The sequence below is a fragment of the Bos javanicus genome, chromosome X (genome assembly GCF_032452875.1).
Source record: "Bos javanicus breed banteng chromosome X, ARS-OSU_banteng_1.0, whole genome shotgun sequence".
Taxonomy (NCBI): domain Eukaryota; kingdom Metazoa; phylum Chordata; class Mammalia; order Artiodactyla; family Bovidae; genus Bos; species Bos javanicus.
The window spans coordinates 98,354,256-98,376,825 of record NC_083897.1 but is presented as its reverse complement, the minus strand read 5'-3'; the positions used below and the strand labels follow the sequence as shown (position 1 = coordinate 98,376,825).

General features: G+C 41.0%; 2 protein-coding genes across 3 annotated transcripts in view; one reads left to right on the top strand and one right to left on the bottom strand.

Moving 5' to 3' along the window:
• MTMR8 (myotubularin related protein 8) overlaps positions 1-22,570 on the bottom strand; it is a 282,801-nt gene that overhangs the window by 15,231 nt on the left and 245,000 nt on the right. The gene's annotated exons all lie outside the window — the stretch shown is intronic.
• LOC133243428 (NADH dehydrogenase [ubiquinone] 1 beta subcomplex subunit 8, mitochondrial-like) lies at positions 4,059-7,632 on the top strand. Its single transcript, XM_061410325.1, has one exon. The coding sequence runs from the start codon at positions 6,961-6,963 to the stop codon at positions 7,519-7,521; it is 561 nt and encodes a 186-aa protein (XP_061266309.1). The 5' UTR covers positions 4,059-6,960; the 3' UTR covers positions 7,522-7,632.

The window sequence follows — 22,570 nt, the reverse complement described above, 5'->3', positions numbered from 1 at the left end:
GAATGATTTGCCTTGGAAAGAACAGAGATCATTCTGTCGTTTTTGAGACTGCATCCAAAATACTGCATGTCAGACTCTTTTGTTGACTATGAGGGCTACTCCATTTCTTCTAAGGGATTCTTGCCCACTATAGTAGATATAATGGTCATCTGAATTAAATTCACCCACTCCAATCCATTTTAGTTCACTGATTCCTAAATTGTTAATGACCACTTCCAATTTGCCTTGATTAATGGACCTAACATTCCAGATTCCTATGCAATATTGTTCTTTACGGCATCGGACTTTACTTCCATCATCAGTCACACTGACAACTGGGTATTGTTTTCCCTTTGGCGCCATCTCTTCATTCTTTCTGGAGTCATTTGTCCACTCTTCTCCAGTACCATATTGAGCACCTACAGACGGGGGCAGTTCTTATATCAGTGTCCTATCTTTTTCCTTTTCATACTGTTCATGGGGTTTGCAATCCAGGAATACTGAAGTGGTTTGTCATTCCCTTCTCCAGTGGAGCACGTTTTGTCAGAACTCTCCACCATGACCCGTCCATCTTTGGTGGCCCTACACGGAATGGCTCATAGTTTCATTAAGTTAGAGAAGGCTGTGATCCACGTGATCAGTTTGGTCAGTTTTCTATGACTGTGGTTTTCATTGTGTCTGCCCTTTGATGGATAAGGGTAAGAGGCTTGTTGAAGCTTCCTGATGGGAGACACTGATTGTAGGGAAGCTGGATTTAGAAAAGGCAGAGGAACCAGAGACCAAATTGCCAACATCTGCTGGATCATCAAAAAAGCAAGAGAATTTCAGAAAAACATCTATTTCTGTTTTATTGACTATGCCAAAGGCTTTGACTGTGTGGATCGCAATAAATTGTGGAAAATTCTAAAGGAGATGGGAATACCAGACCACCTGACCTGCCTCTTGAGAAACCTGTATGCAGGTCAGGAAGCAACAGTTAGAACTGGACATGGAACAACGACTGGTTCCAAATAGGAAAAGGAGTACATCAAGGCTGTATATTGTCACCCTTCTATTTAACTTATATGCAGGGTACATCATGAGAAATGCTGGGCTGGAGGAAGCACAAGCTGGAATCAAGATTGCCAGGAGAAATATCAATAACCTCAGATATGGAGATGATACCACCCTTATGGCAGAAAGCAAAGAAGAACTAAAGAGCCTCTTGATGAAAGTGAAAGAGGAGAGTGAAAAAGTTGGCTTAAAGCTCAGCATTCAGAAAACGATCATGGCATCCAGTCTCATCACTTCATGGCAAATAGATGGGGAAACAGTGCCTGACTTTATTTTTTTGGGCTCCAGAATCACTGCAGATGGTGATTGCATCCATGAAATTAAAAGATGCTTACTCCTTGGAAGGAAAGTTATGACTAACCTAGACAGCATATTAAAACGCAGAGACATTACTTTGCCTACAAAGGTCCATCTAGTCAAGGCTGTGGTTTTTCCAGTAGTCTTGTATGGACGTAAGAGTTGGACCATAAAGAAAGCTGAGCACCGAAGAATTGATGCTTTTGAACTATGGCATTGGAGAAGACTCTTGAGAGTCCCTTGGACTGCAAGGAGATCCAACCAGTTCATTGTAAAGGAGATCGGTCCTGGGTTTTCACTGGAAGGACTGATGTTGAAGCTGAAACTCCAATACTTCGGCCACCTGATGCGAAGAGCTGACTCATTTGAAAAGACCCTGATGCTGGGAAAGATTAAGGGCAGGAGGAGAAGGGGACGACAGAGGATGAGATGGTTGGATGGTATCACCGACTCGATGGACATGGGTTTGGGTAGACTCTGGCAGTTGGTGATGGACAGAGAGGCCTGGCATGCTGTGGTTCATGGGGTTGCAAAAGTTGGACACGACTGAGCGACTGAACTGAAATGAATGAGTCTTTTTCTGATGGGCAGGACTATGCTCATTAAATCTTTAATCAAATTTTCTGTTGATGGGTGGGGCTGTGTCCTCCCTCTCCCAAGCCCATTGTTTGGTCTGAGGTCAAACTACGGGAGGGGTAATGGTAGGGTAAAAGGACTGTTGTATTCAGTGCCCCTGAGGCCTAGTCTCTCCTTGAAGAACTAACCCTAGAGTGAAGTAAAAAAGAGGCTGCCTGGCCATATAGAATAGATCTGGTGAATAAAATTCACCTTATGGGTGCTAAATTTAAGCAGTTGGTTGCTCAGAATAGAAAAGTGGTGTCCCTAATAAAGGATCCTATACAATTAGTGTGAAAGGTGGGACTGACCAATAGAGAAAGCTTTGGACTCCGGTCCACATATTCCTTTTGATGTGAATTTTTATGGCTTATAGGGTTGACCATTCTATATTAGGACTCATAAAGGCCTAGGCAAACTGTTAATAGAAAATATTAGCTGAGGCCAAATATTTCCTCTGTCAGCTGGGATGTTGGAGTGGACTTATTAGGCAATAGATGGATGCAGCATGGCAGGTAGTATGATGACTCTACAAGTCAAGAGGTGACTTAATTATGTCTTGAGTCTATCTAGTTCTTTGTCAGGAGGTCTTCTGTTAAGTATGCACATATGCATGCTCAGTCGCTTCAGTCGTGTCTGACTCTTTGTGACCCTATGGACTTTAGCCCGCCAGCCTCCTCTGTCCATGGGATTCTCCAGGCAAGAATACTGGAGTAGGTTGCCATACCCTCTTCTCTGTTAAGTGTAAGTTCTCTTTATGAGTCATAACAGCTAAAGGTAAAACAATTGAAGAAGTCACAGCTGCACTACATTTAATAGAAACACATGAAAGAGAAACTCAGAGTCAAGCATCACTTGTTAATTATACAAATAATACCCTAATTGCTATCAATAGGGATGTCTCTTTCCTCTACACTATACAAACCAATTATAACCAGGTCCTTGCTTAAATGTGAAGTATGAAATGAACAAGAGAGGTTATATTGGATCCTAAGAAACAAGAGAAATCCAAATTGGATGCTGTCTGGTAAATTGGTGGAGCAATTACAATATTTACTAGGGTTAGATTACAATCCACAACAGGCATCACCTTCAAAAGCGCTACCCTTGCAAAGCTACCTCTGATTTCCTCCAGTAGCAGGCACCAACCTCCATATAGTGATCTGGCAGTCACATAAGGGGTGGTTGTAGAAGCTGGCCCCTTCTAGTGGAAAATCACCCTTTTGCCACCTTAACTATAGTTTTTTTTTTTTGGTATTGAGCTGTATGAGCTGTTTGTAAATTTTGCAGATTAATCCCTCATTGGTTGCATCATTTGCAAATATTATCTCTCATCCTGTGTGTTGTCTTTTCATATTATTTATTGTTTCCTTTGCTAGGCAAAAGCTTTTGAGCTTAATTAGATCCAATTTGTTTATTTTTGTGTTTATTTTCACTACTCTAGGAGACTGATGGAAAAGGTATTGCTTCAAATTTATGACAGAGATGGTTCTGTTTATGTTTTATAGTATACAGTATTACATTTAGGTCTTTAATCCATTTAGAGTTTAACTTTGTGTATGGTATTAGACAATGTTCTAATTTCACTCTTTTATATATAGCTGTCCAGTTTTCCCAGCAACACTTATTGAAGAGATGGTCTTTTCTCCATTGTATATTCTTGCCTCTTTTTGTCAAAGATTAACTGACTGCAATGGCACCCCACTCCAGTACTCTTGCCTGGAAAATCCCATGGACGGAGGAGCCTGGAAGGCTGCAATCCATGGGGTCGCTGAGGGTCGGACACGACTGAATGACTTCACTTTCACGCATTGGAGAAGGAAATGGCAACCCACTCCAGTGTTCTTGCCTGGAGAATCCCAGGGATGGGGGAGCCTGGTAGGCTGCCATCTATGGGGTCGCACAGAGACAGACACGACTGAAGCGACTTAGCAGCAGCTGCAACTGACCATAGGTAGGTGAGTTTATATCTGTACTTTCTATCCTGTTTCATTGACTTATATTTCTGTTTTTTTTTGCCAGTACCATATCGTTTGGATTACTGTAGCTTTGGGGTATAGTCTGAAGTCAGGGAGGCTGATTCCTCCAGTTCTGTTTTATTTCTCAAGTTTTTTTTTTTTTTTTTTTTTTGCTATTTGGGGTCTTTTGTGTCTCCATACAAATTTTAAAGTTTATTCTTCTAGTCCTATGAAAAGTGCCATTGGTAATTTGATGGGAATTGCACGAAATCTGTAGATTGCCTTGGGCAGTATAGTCATTTTGACAGTATTGATTCTTTGAGTCTAAGAACATGGTATATCTTTCCATCCGGTTGTGTCACTTTCTTTTTCTTTCTTTGTGATCCCATGGATTGTAGCCTGCCAGGCTCCTCTGTCCATGGAATTCTCCAGGCAAGAATGGTGAAGTGGCTTGCATTTCTTTCTCCACTGGATTTTCCCAACCCAGGAATCGAACCTGGGTCTCCTGCATTGAAGACAGATTCTTTATCTTCTGAACCATCAGGGAAGTCTATTTTTTTCATGGGCATCTTAGGTTTTGGAGTAAAGGTTTTTTTTTTTTTCCCTAGGTATTGTTTTTTCTTTATGATGTGATGGTAAATGGGATTGTTTCCTTAATTTCTCTTTCTGTTCTTCTATTTTTAGTTTACAGAAATGCAACAGATTTCTGTATATTAATTTTGTAATATACATCTTTATCAAATTCATTAATGAGCTCTAGTAGTCTTTTGGTAGCATTTTTAGGATTTTCTAAAAAACTCTAAAGACTGAAAACCACAGTCACAGAACACTAACCAATCTGATCACATGGACCACAGCTTTGTCTAAATCAATGAAACTATGAGCCATGCCATGTGGGCCACCCAAGATGGATGAGTCATGGTGGAGAGTTGTGACAAAATGTTATTCACTGGAAAAAGGAATGACAAACCACTTCACTACTCTTGCCTTGAGAACCCCATGAACATTATGAAAAGGCAAAAAGATAGGACACTGAAAGATGAACTCCCCAGGTCGGTAGGTGCCCAATATGCTACTGGAGATCAACGGAGAAATAACTACAGAAAGAATGAAGAGATGGGGCCAAAGCTAAAACAACACTCAGATGTGGATATGACTAGTGATCAAAGTAAAGTCCAATGCTGTAAAGAGCAATATTGCATAGGAACCTGGAATTTTAGGTCCATGAATCAAGGCAAATTGGAAAGGGTCAAACAGGAGATGGCAAGAATGAACACCAACATTTTAGGGATCACTGAAATAAAATGAACTGGAATGGGTGAATATAACGCAGATGACCATTAATATCTACTACTGTGGGCAAGAATCCCTTAGAAGAAATGGAGTAGCCATCATAGTCAACGTAAGAGTCTGACATGCAACTTGGATGCAATCTCAAAAACGACAGAATGATTTCTATTCATTCCAAGGCAAACCATTCAATACCACAGCAATCCAAGTCTATGCCCCAACCAGTAATGCTGAAGAAGCTGACGGTGAATGGTTCTATGAAGACCTACAAGACCTTCTAAAAACAACACCCCCAAAATATGTCCTTTTCATTATAGTGGACTGGGATGCAAAAGTAGGAATACAAGAGATATATGCAGTAACAGGCTAATTTTGCCTTGGAGTACAGAATGAAGCAGGGAAAAGGCTAATAGAGTTTTGCCAAGAGAACAGACTGGTCATAGAAACACCCTCTTCCAACAACACAAGAGAAGACTCTACACATGGGCATCATCAGATGGTCAATACCAAAATCAAATTGATTGTATTCTTTGCAGCCAAAGATGGAGAAGCTTTAATACAGTCAGCAAAAACAAAACCGGGAGCTGACTATGGCTCAGATCATGAACTCCTTATTGCCAAATTCAGACTTCAATTGAAGAAAGTAGGGAAAACCACTAGACGATTCAGGTATGACCTAAATCAAATTCCTTACGATTATCAAGTGGAAGTGAAAAATAGATTCAAAGGATTAGATCTGATAAAGTGCCTGAAGAACTATGGATGCAGGATCTCCAAGAAAAAGAAATGAAAAAAGGAAAAATGGTTGTCTGACAAGGTCTTAAAAATAGCTGAGAAAAGAAAGAGAAGCTAAAGGCAAAGGAGAAATGGGAAGATATACCCATTTGAATGCAGAGTTTCAAAGAATAGCAAGGAGAGATAAGAAAGCCTTCCTCAGTGATCACTGCAAAGAAATAGAGGAAAACAATAGAATGGGAAAGACTAGAGATCTATTCAAGAAAATCAGAGATACCAAGGGAACTTTTCATGTAAGGATGGGCACAATAAAGGACAGATGCATGGACCCAACAGATGCAGAAGATATTAAGAAGAAGTGGCAAGAATACACAGAAGAACTATACAGAAAAGATCTTCATGACCCAGATAACCATGATGGTGTGATCACTCACCTAGAACCAGACACCTGGAATGTTCAAGACAAGTGGGCCTTAGGAAGCATCACTACAAACAAAGCTAATGGAGCTGATGGAATTTTCACTGACGTATTTCGAATCCTAAACAATGATGCTGTGAAAGTGCTGTACTCAACATGCCAGGAAATTTGGAAAACTCAGCAGTTTCCACTGCACTGAAAAAGGTCAGTTTTCATTCTAATCACAATGAAAGGTAATGACAAAGAATGTTCAAAGTACCACACAATTGCCCTCATCTCACACACTAGCAAAGTAACGCTCAAAATTCTCCAAGCCAGGCTTCAGCAATACGTAAACCAAGAACTTACAGATGTTCAAGCTGGATTTTGAAAAGGCAGAGGAATGAGAGATCAAATTGCCAACATCCGTCGGATCATCAAAAAAGCAAAAGAATTCCAGAAAAACATCTACTTCTGGTTTATTGACTATGCCAAAGCCTTACATGTGGATCACAACAAACTATGGAAAATTATTAAAAACATGGGAATACCAGACCACCTGACCTGCCTCCTGAGAAATCTGTATGCAGGTCAAGAAGAAAGAGTTAGAATTGGACATGGAGAAAGAAGGTGAAGATGGCGGCGGCCAGGGTGGGGGTCCTGGGAGTCCGATGGCTGCAAAAGGCAGCCCAAAACGTGGTGCCGCTGGGTGCACGGACAGCCTCCCACATTACCAAGGACATGCTCCCGGGACCCTATCCCAAGACCCCAGAAGAACGGGCTGCCGCCGCCAAGAAGTATAATATGCGGGTGGAAGACTACGAGCCGTACCCAGATGATGGCATGGGGTATGGTGACTATCCGAAACTGCCTGACCGCTCACAGCAGGAGAGGGATCCATGGTATGACTGGGACCACCCAGACCTGCGGTTGAACTGGGGTGAACTGATGCACTGGGACCTGGACATGTATATCAGGAACTGTGTGGACACGTCCCCGACTCCTGTTAACTGGAACCTCATGTGTAAGCACCTCTTCGGCTTCGTCACCTTCATGCTGTTCATGTTTTGGGTAGGGGAGACTTACCCCGCCTACCAGCCTGTGGGGCCAAAGCAGTATCCTTACAATAATCTGTACCTGGAACGAGGCGGCGATCCCAACAAAGAACCTGAGCCAGTGGTTCACTATGAGATCTGAGGAGGCTTCATGAGCATTGTGTTCCCTAACTGACTCCTTCAATCCTAGAAATTTAAGTTTAATGAAATCCCTAATAAAACTTAGTGCTGTGGTAAAAAAAAAAAAAAAAAGAATTGGACATGGAACAACTGACTTGTTCCAAATTGGGAAAGGAGTACGTCAAGGCTATATATTGTCACCCTGCTTATTTAACTTATATGCAGAGTACATCATGAGAAATGTTGGACTAGATTAAGCACAAACTGGAATCAAGATTGCCAGGAGAGATATCAATAACATCAGATACGCAGATGACACCACCCTTATGGCAGAAAGTGAAGAACTAAAGAGCCTCTTGAACAAAGTGAAAGAGGAGAGTTAAAAGGTTGGCTTAAGACTCAACATTCAGAAAACTAAGATCATGGCATCTGGTCCTATCACTTCATGGAAAATAGATGTGAAATAGTGACAGATTTTATTTTCTTGGGCTCCAAAATCACTGCAGATGATGAATGCAGTCATTAAATTAAAAGATGCCTGCTCCTTGGAAGAAAAGTTATGACCAACCTAGACAGCATATTAAAAAGCAGAGACATTACTTTGCTGACAAAGGTCCATCTAGTCAAGGCTATGGTTTTTCCAATAGTCATGCATAGATGTGAGAGTTGGACTATAAAGAAAGATGAGTGCTGAAGAATTGATGCTTTTGAACTTTGGTGTTGGAGAAGACTGTTGACAGTCCCTTGGAAAGCAAGGAGATCCATCCTAAAGGAAATCAGTCCTGAATATTCACTGGAAGGACTGATGCTGAAGCTGAAACTCCAATACTTTGGCCACCTGATTCGAAGAACTGACTCATTTAAAAAAATCCTGATGCTAGGAAAAATTGAAGGTGGGAGGACAAGGGGATGACAGAGGATGAGATGGTTGGATGGCATCACCGAATCAATGGGCATGAGTTTGAGGAAACTCTTGGAGTTGGTGATGGACAGGGAGGCCTAGTATGCTGCAGTCCATGATGTTGCAGAGTCGGACACGACTGAGTGATTGAACTGAACTTAGGATTTTCTATGTATGTATCATGTCATCTACAAACAGTGATAGCTTTACTTCTTTTCTAACTTGGATTCCTTTTATTTCTTTTTCTTCTTGATTCCCATAGTAGGACTTTAAAAACTATCTTGAATAAAAGTGATAACAGTGGACATCTTGTCTTGTTCCTGATCTTAGAGAAAATGCATTCAGTTTTTCACAGTTGAGTGTGATGTTAGCTCTAGATTTGTCATATATGGGTTTATTATGCTGAAGTAGTCCATGGAGTCCATGGAGTTCACAAAGAGTCGGACACACACACATACATACATACACTACTATGCGGAAGTAGGTTGTCTCTATGCCCACTTCCTGGTGTGTTTTCATCATAAATGCATGTTGAATTTTGTCAAAAGTTTTCTTTTGTACATATTGCAGAAGATGATCATGTGGTTTTTATTCTTTAATTTGTTTATATAGTGCATGACACTGATTAAGTCTGTGAATATTGAAAATTCTTTGCATCCCTAGGAAAACTCCCATTTGATCATGGTGTATGATCCTTTCAATATATTGTTGAATTCAGTTTTCTGGTATTTTGTTGAAGACTGTTACATCCATGTTCATCAGTGATATTCACCTGTAATTTTCTTTTTTTTTTTCCTTTGGTATCCTTGTTTGGTTTTGGTATCAGGGTGATGGTGGTTTGAAAAAAACAAATGAACCAATCAAAAAATGGAGAGAACACCTAAATAGACATTTTGTCAAAGAAGACATACATATAGCCAAGAGGCACAAGAAAAGATGTTCAGCATTGCTAATTATTGTTGTTGTTTAGCTGTGAAGTTGTGTCGGACACTTTTGTAAGCCAATGGATTGTAGCCTGCCAGGCAATTCTGTCTATGGGATTTCTCAGGCAAGAATAGTGGAGTAAGTTGCCATTTCCTTCTCCAGGGGATCTTCCTGACCATAAGGATTGAACCCCATCTCCTGCAAGTCTCTTGCATTGCAGGTGGATTCTTTACCACTGAGCCACTGAGAAATGTAAATCAAAACTACAATGAGCTATCACCTCACAACAGTCAGAATAGCCATCATCAAAAAGTCTTCAAACAGTAAATGCTGGAGAGGGTGTAGAGAAAAGGTAACCCTCCTACACTGTACAAACTGGTAGAGCCACTACAGAGGATAGTATGAAAGTTCTTTAAAAAACTAAAAATAGAGCTACCATGTGATCCAGCAATCCCACTCCTGGGCATATATCCAGAGAAAACCATGGTTCAAAATGATACATGCACCCAAATGTTTGTTGCAGCACTGTTTACAATAGCCAAGACAGGGAAGCAACCTAAATGTCCATCTACAGATGAGTGGATGAAGTAGAGGTGGTACATATGTACAATGGAGACTCAGCCATTAAATAGTATGAAATAGTGCTGTTTTTGGCAACATGGGTGGGTCTGGAGATTATTTGACTAAGTGGAGTAAGTCAGAGAGAGAAAGACAAATATCATATAATATCGCTTATTTGTGGAATCAAAAAAAAGAGAAAGATACAAATGAACTTATTTATAAAACAGAAAGAGACTTGCAGAGACAGAAAATGAAGTTTTGGTTACCGGGAATGAAGGGTGGGGGTGGGAGGGATAGATTGGGTGATTGGGATTGACATATACACACTCCTATATTTAGAATAGATAACCAACAAGACCTACGGTATAGCAGAAGGAATTCTGCTCAATATTCTGTAATAACCTAAATAGGAAAGTAATTTGAAAAACAATAGATATGTGTATAACTGTATCACTTTGCTGTACATTTGAAACTAACATAACATTGTAAATCAAGTATAGTCAAATATAAAATTAAAAATTAAAAAAAGAAACAAAAGAAACTATAGCTTTGTATTTCAAAATCTACCCACCACTGGCTGGCTCTGTTGCACATGGTTTTTCAAACCTCCCTTACCCCAGAAATTACTCATCTTTTAAAGGGACCCCTCAACTCTCCTCCCAACACAGGAGGTGATCAGCTTGGGAGAAGGAAAGATTAAAGTAATAATTACCCACTTATCTATTAAAATCGACCCAGTTCTGCAAAAAAAAAAAAAAAAAGTTTGTTTGTTTGTAACTGCTATCCCTTCTGCCAAGACTATCCCTCTATCCATTACTGGAATGGAGCTCTTCAGTTAGCAAGTATTTCATGGAACAAACTAAAGGCTTTTATGCTATTGGTGGGCAATGCATGGTAAAAACCAGTTAATGATCCCTTACATATGAGACAGTATCAGCTAAGACAAGGCGCTGAAGGATTATGGCTTGACTTAAAGAAAGGGTACTGATTCCTCATATCTCACCTTTCAGTTCCCTGGTACGACCTGTGCTCTAAAGCCACTACTAATAAGTGGAGGCTAATTATAGACTATAGAGAGTTGAACAAGGCTGTTCCCTTTTTTAGAGCATCCCTACCAGATATCTTCACCTTAACATTTAAAGAAATATAGATAAACAGTTTGAAGTAACAGACTTGACTAGTATGTTCTATTCATTAAAAATATTGCAGGAGAGTAACAATTCATCAGAGGTCAGGCACACAAACCATAATCGCAGAAAACTAGTCAATCTAATCACATGGACTGCAGCCTTGTCTAACCCAAGATGGGCAGGTCATGGTGGAGAGGTCTGACAAAATGTGGTCCACTGGAGAAGGGAATGGCAAACCATTTCAGTATTCTTGCCATGAGAATCCCATAAACAGTATGAAAAGGCAAAATGATAGGATACTGAAAGAGGAACTCATCAGGTTGGAAGGTGCTCAATATGTTACTGGAGATCAGTGGAGAAATAACTCCAGAAAGAATGAAGGGATGGAGCCAAAGCAAAAACAATACCCAGTTGTAGATGTGACTGGTGATAGAAGCAAGGTGCAACGTTGTAAAGAGCAATATTGCATAGGAACCTGTAATGTTAGGTCCATGAATCAAGGCAAATTGGAAGTGGTCAAACAGGAGATGGCAAGAGTGAACGTCAACATTCTAGCAATCAGTGACTAAAATGGACTGGAATGGGTGAATTTAACTCAGATGACCATTATGTCTACTACTGTGGGCAGGAATCCCTTAGAAGAAATGGAGTAGCCATCATGGTCAACAAAAGAGTCCAAAATGAAGTACTTGGCTGCAATCTCAAAAATGACAGAATGGTCTCTGTTCATTTCCAAGGCAAACCATTCAATATCACAGTAATCCAAGTCTATGCCCCAACCAGTAATGCTGAAGAAGCTGAAGGCGAACGGTTCTATGAAGACCTACAAGACCTTTTAGAACTAACACCCCAAAAAGACATCCTTTTCATCACAGGGGACTGGAATGCAAAAGTAGGAAGTTAAGAAACACCTGGGGTAACAGGCAAATTTGGCCTTGGAATACGGAATGAAGCAGGGCAAAGGCTAATAGAGTTTTGCCAAAAGAACACACTGGTCATAGCAAACACCCTCTTCCAACAAAAAAAGAGAGACTTTACACATGGACATCACCAGATGGTCAACACCAAAATCAGATTGTTTATATTCTTTGCAGCCAAAGATGGAGAAGCTCTATACACTCAGCAAAAACAAAACCGGGAGCTAACTGTGGCTCAGATCATGAACTCCTTATTGCCAAATTCACACTTAAACTGAAGAAAATAGGGAAAACCACTAGACCATTCAGGTATGACCTAAATCAAATTCCTTATGATTACACAGTAGAAGTGATAAATAGATTTAAGGAACTTGATCTCATAGATGGAATGCCTGATGAACTATGGATGGAGGTTCGTGACATTGTACAGGAGACAGGGATCAAGACCATCCCCGTGGAAAACAAATGCAAAAAAGCAAAATGGCTGTCTGAGGAGGCCTTACAAATAGATGTGAAAAGAAGAGAAGCAAAAAGCAGAGGAAAGGAAAGATAAAGCATCTGAATGCAGAGTTCCAAAGAATAGCAAGAAGAGATAAAAAAGCCTTCCTCAGTGATCAATTCAAAGAAATAGAGGAAAACAACAGAATGGGAAAGACTAGAGATCTCTTCAAGAAAATTAGAGATACCAATGGAACATTTCATGCAAAGATGGGCTCAATAAAGGACAGAAATGGTATGGACCTAACAGAAGCAGAAGATATTAAGAATTGGTTGCAGGAATACACAGAAAAACTGTACAAAAAAGATCTTCATAAGCCAGATAATCACGATGGTGTTATCACTCACCTAGAGCCAGACATCCTGGAATGGGAAGTCAAGTGGGCCTTAGAAAGCATCAGTACGAGCAAAGCTAGTGGAGGTGATGGAATTCCAGTTGAGCTACTTCAAATCCTGGAAGATGATGCTGTGAAAGTGCTGTACTCAATATGCCAGCAAATTTGGAAAATTCAGCAGTGGCCACAGGACTGGAAAAGGTGTTTTCATTCCAATCCCGAAGAAAGGCAATGCCAAAGAATGCTAAAACTACCACACAATTGCACTCATTTCACATGCTAGTAAAGTAATGCTCAAAATTCTCCAAGCCAGGCTTCAGCAATATGTGAAGCGTGAACTCTCAGATGTTCGGGTTGGTTTTAGAAAAGGCAGAGGAACCAAAGATCAAATTGCCAACATCTGCTGGATCATCGAAAAAGGAAGAGACTTCCAGAAAGCATTTATTTCTGCTTTATTGACTATGCCAAAGCCTTTGACTGTGTGGATCACAATAAACTGTGGAAAATTCTGAAAAACATGGGAATACCAGACCACCTGATCTGTCTCTTGAGAAATCTGTATGCATGTCAGGAAGCAACAGTTAGAACTGGACATGGAACAACAGACTGGTTCCAAATAGGAAAAGGAGTACGTCAAGGCTGTATATTGTCACCCTGCTTATTTAACTTATATCCAGAGTACATCGTGAGAAACGCTGGGCTGGAAGAAGCACAAGCTGGATTCAAGATTGCCCGGAGAAATATCAATAACCTCAGATATGTAGATGATACCACCCTTATGGCAGAAAGTGAAGAGGAACTAAAAAGCCTCTTGATGAAAGTGAAAGAGGAGAGTGAAAAAGTTGGCTTAAAGCTCAGCAATCAGAAAACTAACATCATGACATCTGGTCCCATCACTTCATGGGAAATAGATGGGGAAACAGTAGAAACAGTGTCAGACTTTATTTTGGGGGGCTCCAAAATCACTGCAGATGGTTATTGCAGCCATGAAATTAAAAGATGCTTACTCCTTGGAAGGAAAGTTATGACCATCCTAGATAGTATATTCAAAAGCAGAGACATTACTTTGCCAAAAAAGGTCTGTCTAGTCAAGACTATGGTTTTTCCAGTGGTCATGTATGAATGTGAAAGTTGGACTGTGAAGAAAGCTGAGCACTGAAGAATTGCTGCTTTTGATCTGTATTGTTGGAGAAGACTCTTTAAAGTCCCTTGGCCTGCAAGGAGATCCAACCAGTCCATTCTAAAGGAGATCCGTCCTGGGTGTTCTTTGGAAGGACTGATGCTGAAGCTGAAACTCCAATACTCTGGCAACCTTATGTGAAGAGTTGACTCATTGGACAAGACTCTGATTCTGGGAGGGATTGCAGGCAGGAGAAGGAGATGACAGAGGATGAGATGGCTGGATGGCATCACCGACTCAATTGCCAAGAGTGTGGGTGAGCTCTGTGAGTTGGTGATGGACAGGGAGGCCTGGTGTGCTGCGATTCATGGGGTCACAAAGAGTCGGACACAACTGATCGACTGAACTGAACTGAACTGAACAATCCGTCTTCAGCTTTCAGGGTCGAAGGTATCTTTTCTTGTTTGCCTATGGTATATGTAAATAATCTTGTAATAGTACATGTGCTTTGCAGATAGGACCTAGATCCCTGCTGCACATCCCACTAGAAATTTGGCTCTGACATTATATTGATGACATCCTCCTCACTGAACCTGACCAACACTCTGTTTTATAGGCCATCACAACTGTGAGCAAACTTGTCACAGATAGGGGATGTGCAAATATCCTGCATAAGGCATAAGACCTCTTCCAATCTGTTGACATTTTGGGACTACATTTGGAATTCAGAAGGGTAAACTATTTCCCAACCTAGTAAAAGACAAGCTCCTAGCACTTCAATCTCCCATACTGGTAAAGAAGGTCGAATATTGGATAGGAATGTTTGGACTCTGACTTTAATACATTTCTTATCACCAATATTTGCTGGTCCCCAGCTATCATGTCACCTGGGAATATCTGCTTCTTAGTGTGTATCTGAGCAACAACAGGTACTAGATAAACTAGTAGGGTAGACCTCAAAATTGGAAGTTTCTTGACACTTGTGATTTTGCTTCATGGATCCTCTTGACCAGACAGATAAATGTCTACCATGATCTTTAGGGTAAGCAAAGTCCCAAACTCAGCCCATAAGTATTCACCACAAGAGAGGAAACTCCTAGTGGTGTATTAGGCATTTATCAAAATGAAGCTCTTACTAGAGCAGAGGCTTTCACTCTGTAGACCAACATTCCTACTATGACCTGAGTAATGGAAAAAGTTCCCTGAAAAACTGGATCAGCAATAGAGGTTTACTAATTAAAACAGAAGTGGTATCTGCAAGATTAGGCTAAACCCAGTTCTACTGGAGTGTCACAATTCCATGAAGAAACAACAGTCACAAACCTTGCCACTGAGGTTAACTTGTCAAAACCCCAAGAAATGTCTCTGACTTTTGCTAACCAAGGAATTAAGTAGGAGTCATCAGCACTCATGGAACAAGAAAAGCAATAGTATTTCTTTGCTGATGGATTGAGCATAGAGCATAAGGTGGCCAGGAAGTTCAATGCATAAAATTTACCCTCTTTAAACACTCCGATTTTCAAACAGGGATAGACAAAAGTATCCAATTGGCTAAGCAATATGCAATACTTCTAGCAATAGAGCATGCCCTTGACAGACATTTTCCTAAGATTCATATTTTCACTGATCCCTGGTTGATGGCTTGTGTGCTAACTACTTGATCAAGGCTGGAAAACACAGGCTGAAACATTTGGGGGTAAACAGTTCTAAAAATCACCACATTGGCTACCACTCTGAAGATATTCATGCATCATACCTTGTCTCATATCAAACAAGACACAGATGGGGCACAGTATAATGCTGAAGCTTACTAACTAATCAAAGCAGCAATTCAGGTAACCACTTAAAGAAGGGACAGTTCCCAAAACTTTGGGAGGAGCCACCCTACTACTTCCATTTGTAAGCATACCAGAAGTCAGTCAAGGCATTTGGGTATCATGGGGTTGCAAAAATAGATTGTTAATAGAGGAGTCAAATCAGCAGAGAAACATTTACACAAAGCTATTATGGATTGTACCATGTGCCAGAAATCTAGACTCTGGGCCTGTGGCATGGGAGGAGAAATTTATAGTAATGACCACATCAGAACTAGCAAACCAGTTTCACTGGGCCTCTCCATGTAGCAGACAGAGCCATTATATATGTGTTAATAATGATGGATACCTACAGAGGTCTTCTATTGGCTTCCCTATGCAAAGATAAAATTCTAATGTTGTGAGGGGTTAACAAAACAACTTTTACAGTCTTTGGGTGTGCCACAGTTACATAGTTCAAGGCACCCACTTCATCATAAAGAGAATGTAACAGCGGGCACTACAAAATAATATTGCTTGGGTTTTTCACCTACCCCATTGTCCTATGACAGCAGATATCATAGAAGGAAATAGTGAGCTTTTAAAACAAGGGCTCCTGAGAGATCTTAGAGGACAGTGGTCCTCCAAGTGGCCAAAACTACTGCACATAGTCTTGCTTACATTAACTCACCCCCACACCCTTATGGCATAACTACACTATGTTGACATCTTTGACAAATGAAGGGAACACCAACAGAGATGCTGCAACCCTTGCTGATATATACACTCACAACAGATACAACCCAATTACCACTTTTCTTGGACTTGGGAGTCCTGATATTGCTATCTACAGCAAAGTAATATCTTCCCTGTACTTTCACCCTTCTCTTCTCCCTCATAGAAAAATCCAGAGCCTAGTTACTTCCCCATCAGTCGTGACAAGGACCTAACTTGAACCATTGATTCTGGGACCATCCTCAGCTTGTGGTCACTCATGACTCAATGCAAGCTAAGCAAACCACCTACCATTGTCTGGAGATATGACTTCATATGCTGCCCACTAAAAGTACTGTGGAACAAACCAGAACTTACTTCCAACATCTAAGAGGTTAGAACTAATCACCCCTGGACTGAATAATACCATTTGGGTGATACCCAGTGTGCAATCATATTCCTTAGTGCTGGCTGCAGGTGACATCTAACTTTAATCCCTACTCTGTTGCTGTGCCACTCCTACTATCACCAGTGTCAACTACACATTGATCACCTAACCCTGAACCATACATTCCATGGTTGACAAAGTATGTCTGGAAATAGCATGCCACATACACACCATTGGAAACACACAACATGGGTCAGATTGAGGACAACAGAGACCATGCTATTACTATCTGGGTCAGTCAATCCCACTAACGCAATCACAAACATCAATACTGAGGCTAATCCTCCTCCTCAAGTCTAGTCTACTACATCAATAACACACATTCTGACTAAGCCAACTTTAAAATATCACTTATGACTCATAAATGACTTGTAAGCCCTACGTGCTAACTTTTACTTCAAATCAGATGAATCTAACTATTATTAAGGCCATCTAACAGAGCAGCAGGTCATGACCTATTGGGTTTTATTTAAGGAATTCCTAGAAATAGTATGTACCTAATACCACAATCAGTATGCTCGAGATTGGTGTAATCAAATAAAAAATGCTGTAATGCAGAGTCAATACCAACAAACTCTGTGGGATTACAGAGATAAAATTATAGTTTTTATTATTCCGTGGCAGGATGATGAATGTAGAAACCTGCCAATAATGTACATTCTTACATTACATTATGGGGCTATAGGCCCATTTTTTCCTGTAACATTAATTATAATATTCTCTTTCCCCCTCCATTATGAGTCTTATTTATTGAAGCAGAGAGAAGCTGTACTAACCATATGACCAAGGGAACTGTACCAAAAACTTCTTCCTTGACCACTAATTAATATATTATATGGAAGGCAATGTATACTATATAGCCTAAGTCAAGGCATATCTAAAAAACTGGGGAGTATTACCAGCTTGGAGTTTCCCTGGTGGCTCAGCAGTAAAGAATCTACCTGCAGTGCAGGAGGCACAGGAGATATGGGTTCAATTCCTGGGTCAGGAACACCCCCTGGAGGAGGGCATGGCAACTCATTCCAGTATTCTTGCCTGGAGAATTCTAAGGACAGAGGAGCCTGGTGGGCTACAGTCCATAGAGTTGCAGAATTGGACACAACTGAAGCAACTGAACACACACACATGCATAATCAGCTTGGGAATTCTTCCCTAATCTAACCTCACAGGACCAACTGCAAATTTTATATAATACAGATGCAACGCTGCCTGCCCATAGTAAATAGCCATAGCTCTTGGGTATCACTGAAAAGATAATTCTTATGAAAATCATACTTGATCCCATATAAAGATCTAGCCTCTCTCTACATGGGAATCCCCAATCAAATTGACATCTATGTGTTTATGGCTGTTACAAAATCTGCTGGGCCTACAAAGGTCACTGTTAGAAGGATTTGGAAAATACTTGAGGCAAATTAAGACCCAAAGGTACTCTTCTGGGGTCCTAAAAAACATACACAACCCACCTTTGAGGAGATAGAAATGATTATGAGAAAGAAACCTAGTAGCAAATTTAGCATGGGAAGAAATTTGTTGGTTTGGTTACACCACTACTCCCAAGGGTCCACTATGAGGTTATTAAAGCTATAGAAATGCCTGTCCTAGAGAGATTTCCCCTAGAACACAAGCAATGGAGCAGCTGGTCCTGCACTGAAATACAGCAATGTTGTAATAAACAGAGACAGAAATAGGCTAAAGTGTACAATACAATTGGTGTCTATTTTTGAAATAATGTGCCCACCCATGAGGATCCCATGTTGTAATGTCCCATAATTTAGGATCTAATTTGGTGTCTTATTAATAAATTAATAACTTAAAAAAAAAAAAAAAAACTTCTGAGTGCACCTGTGAAGCTTATCTCACAATTGTGGAAACATATTGTTTGCCACTGTAACTGGCAAGAAACCAAAACACCAAAGTATACCAATATAAAAGAGGAGGAATATAGTTATCCATAAAACCCAACCTTCATATAGGTTTAGCCACAGAAATAAATAAGATGGCAAATTTAACCACATTCTGAGGTTGCTTCCAGCAACCTAATTTTAGTACACACAACATATTAACTTTTCCCTAGCCCAGCTCACACATAAACCTTACTTATCAAGATGCACCTATTCCCCTAACCAGTGATACTCAACAACAAAACTGAGAGGCTTATCTCACATAGGTAAATGGACAATGGTGGGCTAAGACCTTTACCAATTTAGCTGACCTAGGTGCTGAATGTAAGGTGGAAAACATACATGTTTGTTTGACTATCATGTTATATACACCCAAACATAACTAGAGAACTGTTGCAGTCCTGTAACCCATCCTCAGTCATGTTTACTGCAGTTCAGCCAGTAGTTCTATCCACTGGTAGAGCTGAGCCAGTGGCCCTATCTGGCTGGGGAGATAAGTGGGTAGATCTACCTGGTTCTGATACTAGAAAGCCAAATCAGCTATTAATTTCTTTCTGTAGCTCCACCTGTGTAGGGAACCAAATGCAAAGCTTTGTGTGCTGCTGAATATAGCCACTAGTCCCACCCGACCAGGAAGCCTAACTAGAGAATCCAGAAAGCCTCAACGCCCATCCTAAAGTAATACTTGGGCAGGGAACCAAGACAGCAGTCTTGCCAAATTGTATAGACTCTGCCTTGCATAACCAGGGAACCTTATCAGTGACCATGGACAGTCTAAGAATCCAGCCTATGGTACCACCAGGTGACGAAGCCTAGTCTACAGGCAACAGAGGTCAGCCAATAGCTGTGCTCAGGCAGGAAGCCCAGCCAGGCATGTCACCCCATCATAAAGCATAGCCTGCAGCCTTGTCTCATGAGGGAGCCTAACCAGCTACCTTGCTCAATTGTAAAACAATACGTAGCCCCTCCTACCTGTGGTATACAGCTGGAGTCCTCTCCTGAGCCAAGGCCCCAATCAGAAAACTTGTTGAGCAGCAGGATGTTGTTGTTTAGTCACTAAGTCATTTAAGTCTTTGCGACCCCATAGACTGCAGCATGCCAGGCTTCCCTGTCATTTACTATCTCCTGGAGTTTGCTCAAACTCATGTCCATTGAGTCGATGATGCCATCCAACCATCTCATCCTCTGTCAATCCCTTCTCCTCTGCCCTCAGTGTTTGCCAGCATGAGGGCTTTTTCCAATGAGTTGGCTCTTGGCATCAGGTAGACAACATATTGGAGCTTCAGCTTTAGCATCAGTCTTTCTAATGAATATTCAGGGTTGATTTCCTTTAGGATTGACTGGTTTGATCTCTTTGCAGTCCAAGGGACTCTCAAGAGTCTTCTCCAGCACCACAACTCAAAAGCATTAATTCTTCGGTGCTCAGCCTTCTTATGGTCCAGCTCTCATATCCGTACAAGACTACTGGAACAACCATAGCTTTGACTATATGGACCTTTTTCAGCAAAGTGATGTCTCTGCTTTTTAATACACTTTCTAGGTATGTCACAGCTTTCCTTCCAAGGAGCAAGTGTCTTTTGATTTCATGGCTGCAGTCACTGTCTGCAAGTGATTTTAGAGCTCAAGACAATGAAATCTGTCACTACTTTCACTTTTTTCCCATATATTTGTCACAAAGTAATGGGACCAGATGTCATGATTTTAGTTTTTTGAATGTTGAGTTTTAAGCCAGCCTTTTCACTCCCTTCTTTCTATTCATCAAGAGGCTCTTTAATTCCTCTTCGTCTTTATATCATTAGAGTCATATAATCTGCATATCTGAGGTTGTTGATATTTCTCCCAGCCATCTGGATCCCAGCTTTTGAGTCATCCAGTCCTGCATTTTGAATGATGTACTCTGCATATAAGTTAAATAAACAGGGTGACAATATACAGCCTTGACGTACTCCTTTCCCGATTTTGATTTTGTTCTATGTCTAGTTCTAATTATTGCTTTTTGAACTGCATACAGATTTGTCAGGAGACAGATAAAGTGATCTGGTATTCCCAGCTCTTAAGAATTTTCCATAGTTTGTTGTGATCCACATGGTCAAAAGCTTTCACATAGACAATGAAGCAGATGTTTTTCTGTAATTTCATTGCTTTCTCTATGATCCAACAAATGTTGGCAGTTTGATTTCTGGTTCCTCTGCCTTTTCTAAACCCAACTTGTACATCTGAATAGAAACATACCTGACTACCAAACCCAGCATATGGCCCATTCTACTCTGCAGCACAGTCTGAATCTCAGCTTGTTTACATAGCACTGCCTGCATATCTGTTCAGCACTGAAGTCCTGCCAGTGGCCCCACTTAAAAAGAGTCCAGCCAGAAGCTCTGTCTAGTTGGGCATCACAACCTAAATCTCTACTCAACCAGGACTGATTGTGGAGCAAAGCCTATATCCCTGCTCAGTTGAATAATTCAACCAGTGGCATCACACTAAAAGGGAACAGAGCCAGTGACCCTGCCTGAACAGAGGTGACTGCAGAACCCATCTAATGGCCCCATATTACTGAGGAACACAATCAGCAGGGCCCCTGAACAGGAAGCCTAAGTATCAGCCCTGCTTAAACAAGAAGCCCAGCCAATAATCTCATGCAACCATGGAGCTGAGTTAGTAGTGTACCTGCCACTCTCAGAGTTCAGGCAGTGGCTTCACCCTAATAAAGAACCCAGTGGGAAGCCCTGTATGCCAAAGGATGCTACAGCTGAGCCATCTAGAACCTCAAGGTATGCTGATAACTGAAGGAATATCCTTGTTGAAGAGAATCTGTGAAGTCTGGGAGAGGAGACTGCTTACTCAAATGTATAGATACCTACAAAAGGAATCAAGGATCATGAAGAATCAGGTAAACATGACACTACCAAATGAAAGTAACAAAGTTTTACTAACTGACCCCAAATAAATAGAGATCTGTGAAATGTCTGGTAAAGTATTCAGAATAATCCTCTAAAAATTTCAGTGAAAAACAAGAACACACAGAGAGCCAAATAAAAACAGGAACATAAAAATCCATGAACACAATGAGAAATTTAACAACGAAAAAGAAATCATTAAAAAAAAGCATATGCTAGAGGAGGGTCAAAATTGCATTTACAATCAAACCCCATACCCACCAGAGAGGCTCAGAAGGCTCAAACAAAACCTTGTGCACACCAGGAGACCCCACAGAGACTGAGCAAGACCTGCCTTTGAGTGTTTGAGGGTCTCCTGCAGATGTACTGGTCAGCAGTGGCTCTGGATACAGCAGAGCTGGGTGTGGCATAAGCCCTCTTGGAAGAGGCTGCCATTAACTCTACTGTTGAGCTGTCAAAACTTGTACAGGACTGGGAAAACAGACTCTTGGAGGGCACAAACAAAACCTTGTGTGCACCAGGACTCAGGAGAAAGGAGCAGTCATCACACAAGAGACTGATCCAGACTTGCCTGTCAATGTCCAGGAGTCTCCGGTGGAGGCGTGGATCAGCAGTGGTCTGCTGCAGGGTCAGGGTCACTGAGTGTGGCAGTACCTGCACAGGACCTTATGAAGGAGGATGACATTATCTTCATTACCTCCCCCATAGTTTGGTCTCAGGTCAAACAATAGGGAGGGAACACAGCCCCACCCATCAACAGAAATTGGATTAAAGATTTACTGAGCATGGCCCTGCTAATCAGAACAAGACCCAGTTTCCCATACAGTCAGTCTCTCCCATCAGGAAGATTCCATAAGTCTCTTATCCTTATCCCTCAGAGGGCAGACAAAATGAAAACCACAATTAAAGAAAACTAATTAAACTGATCA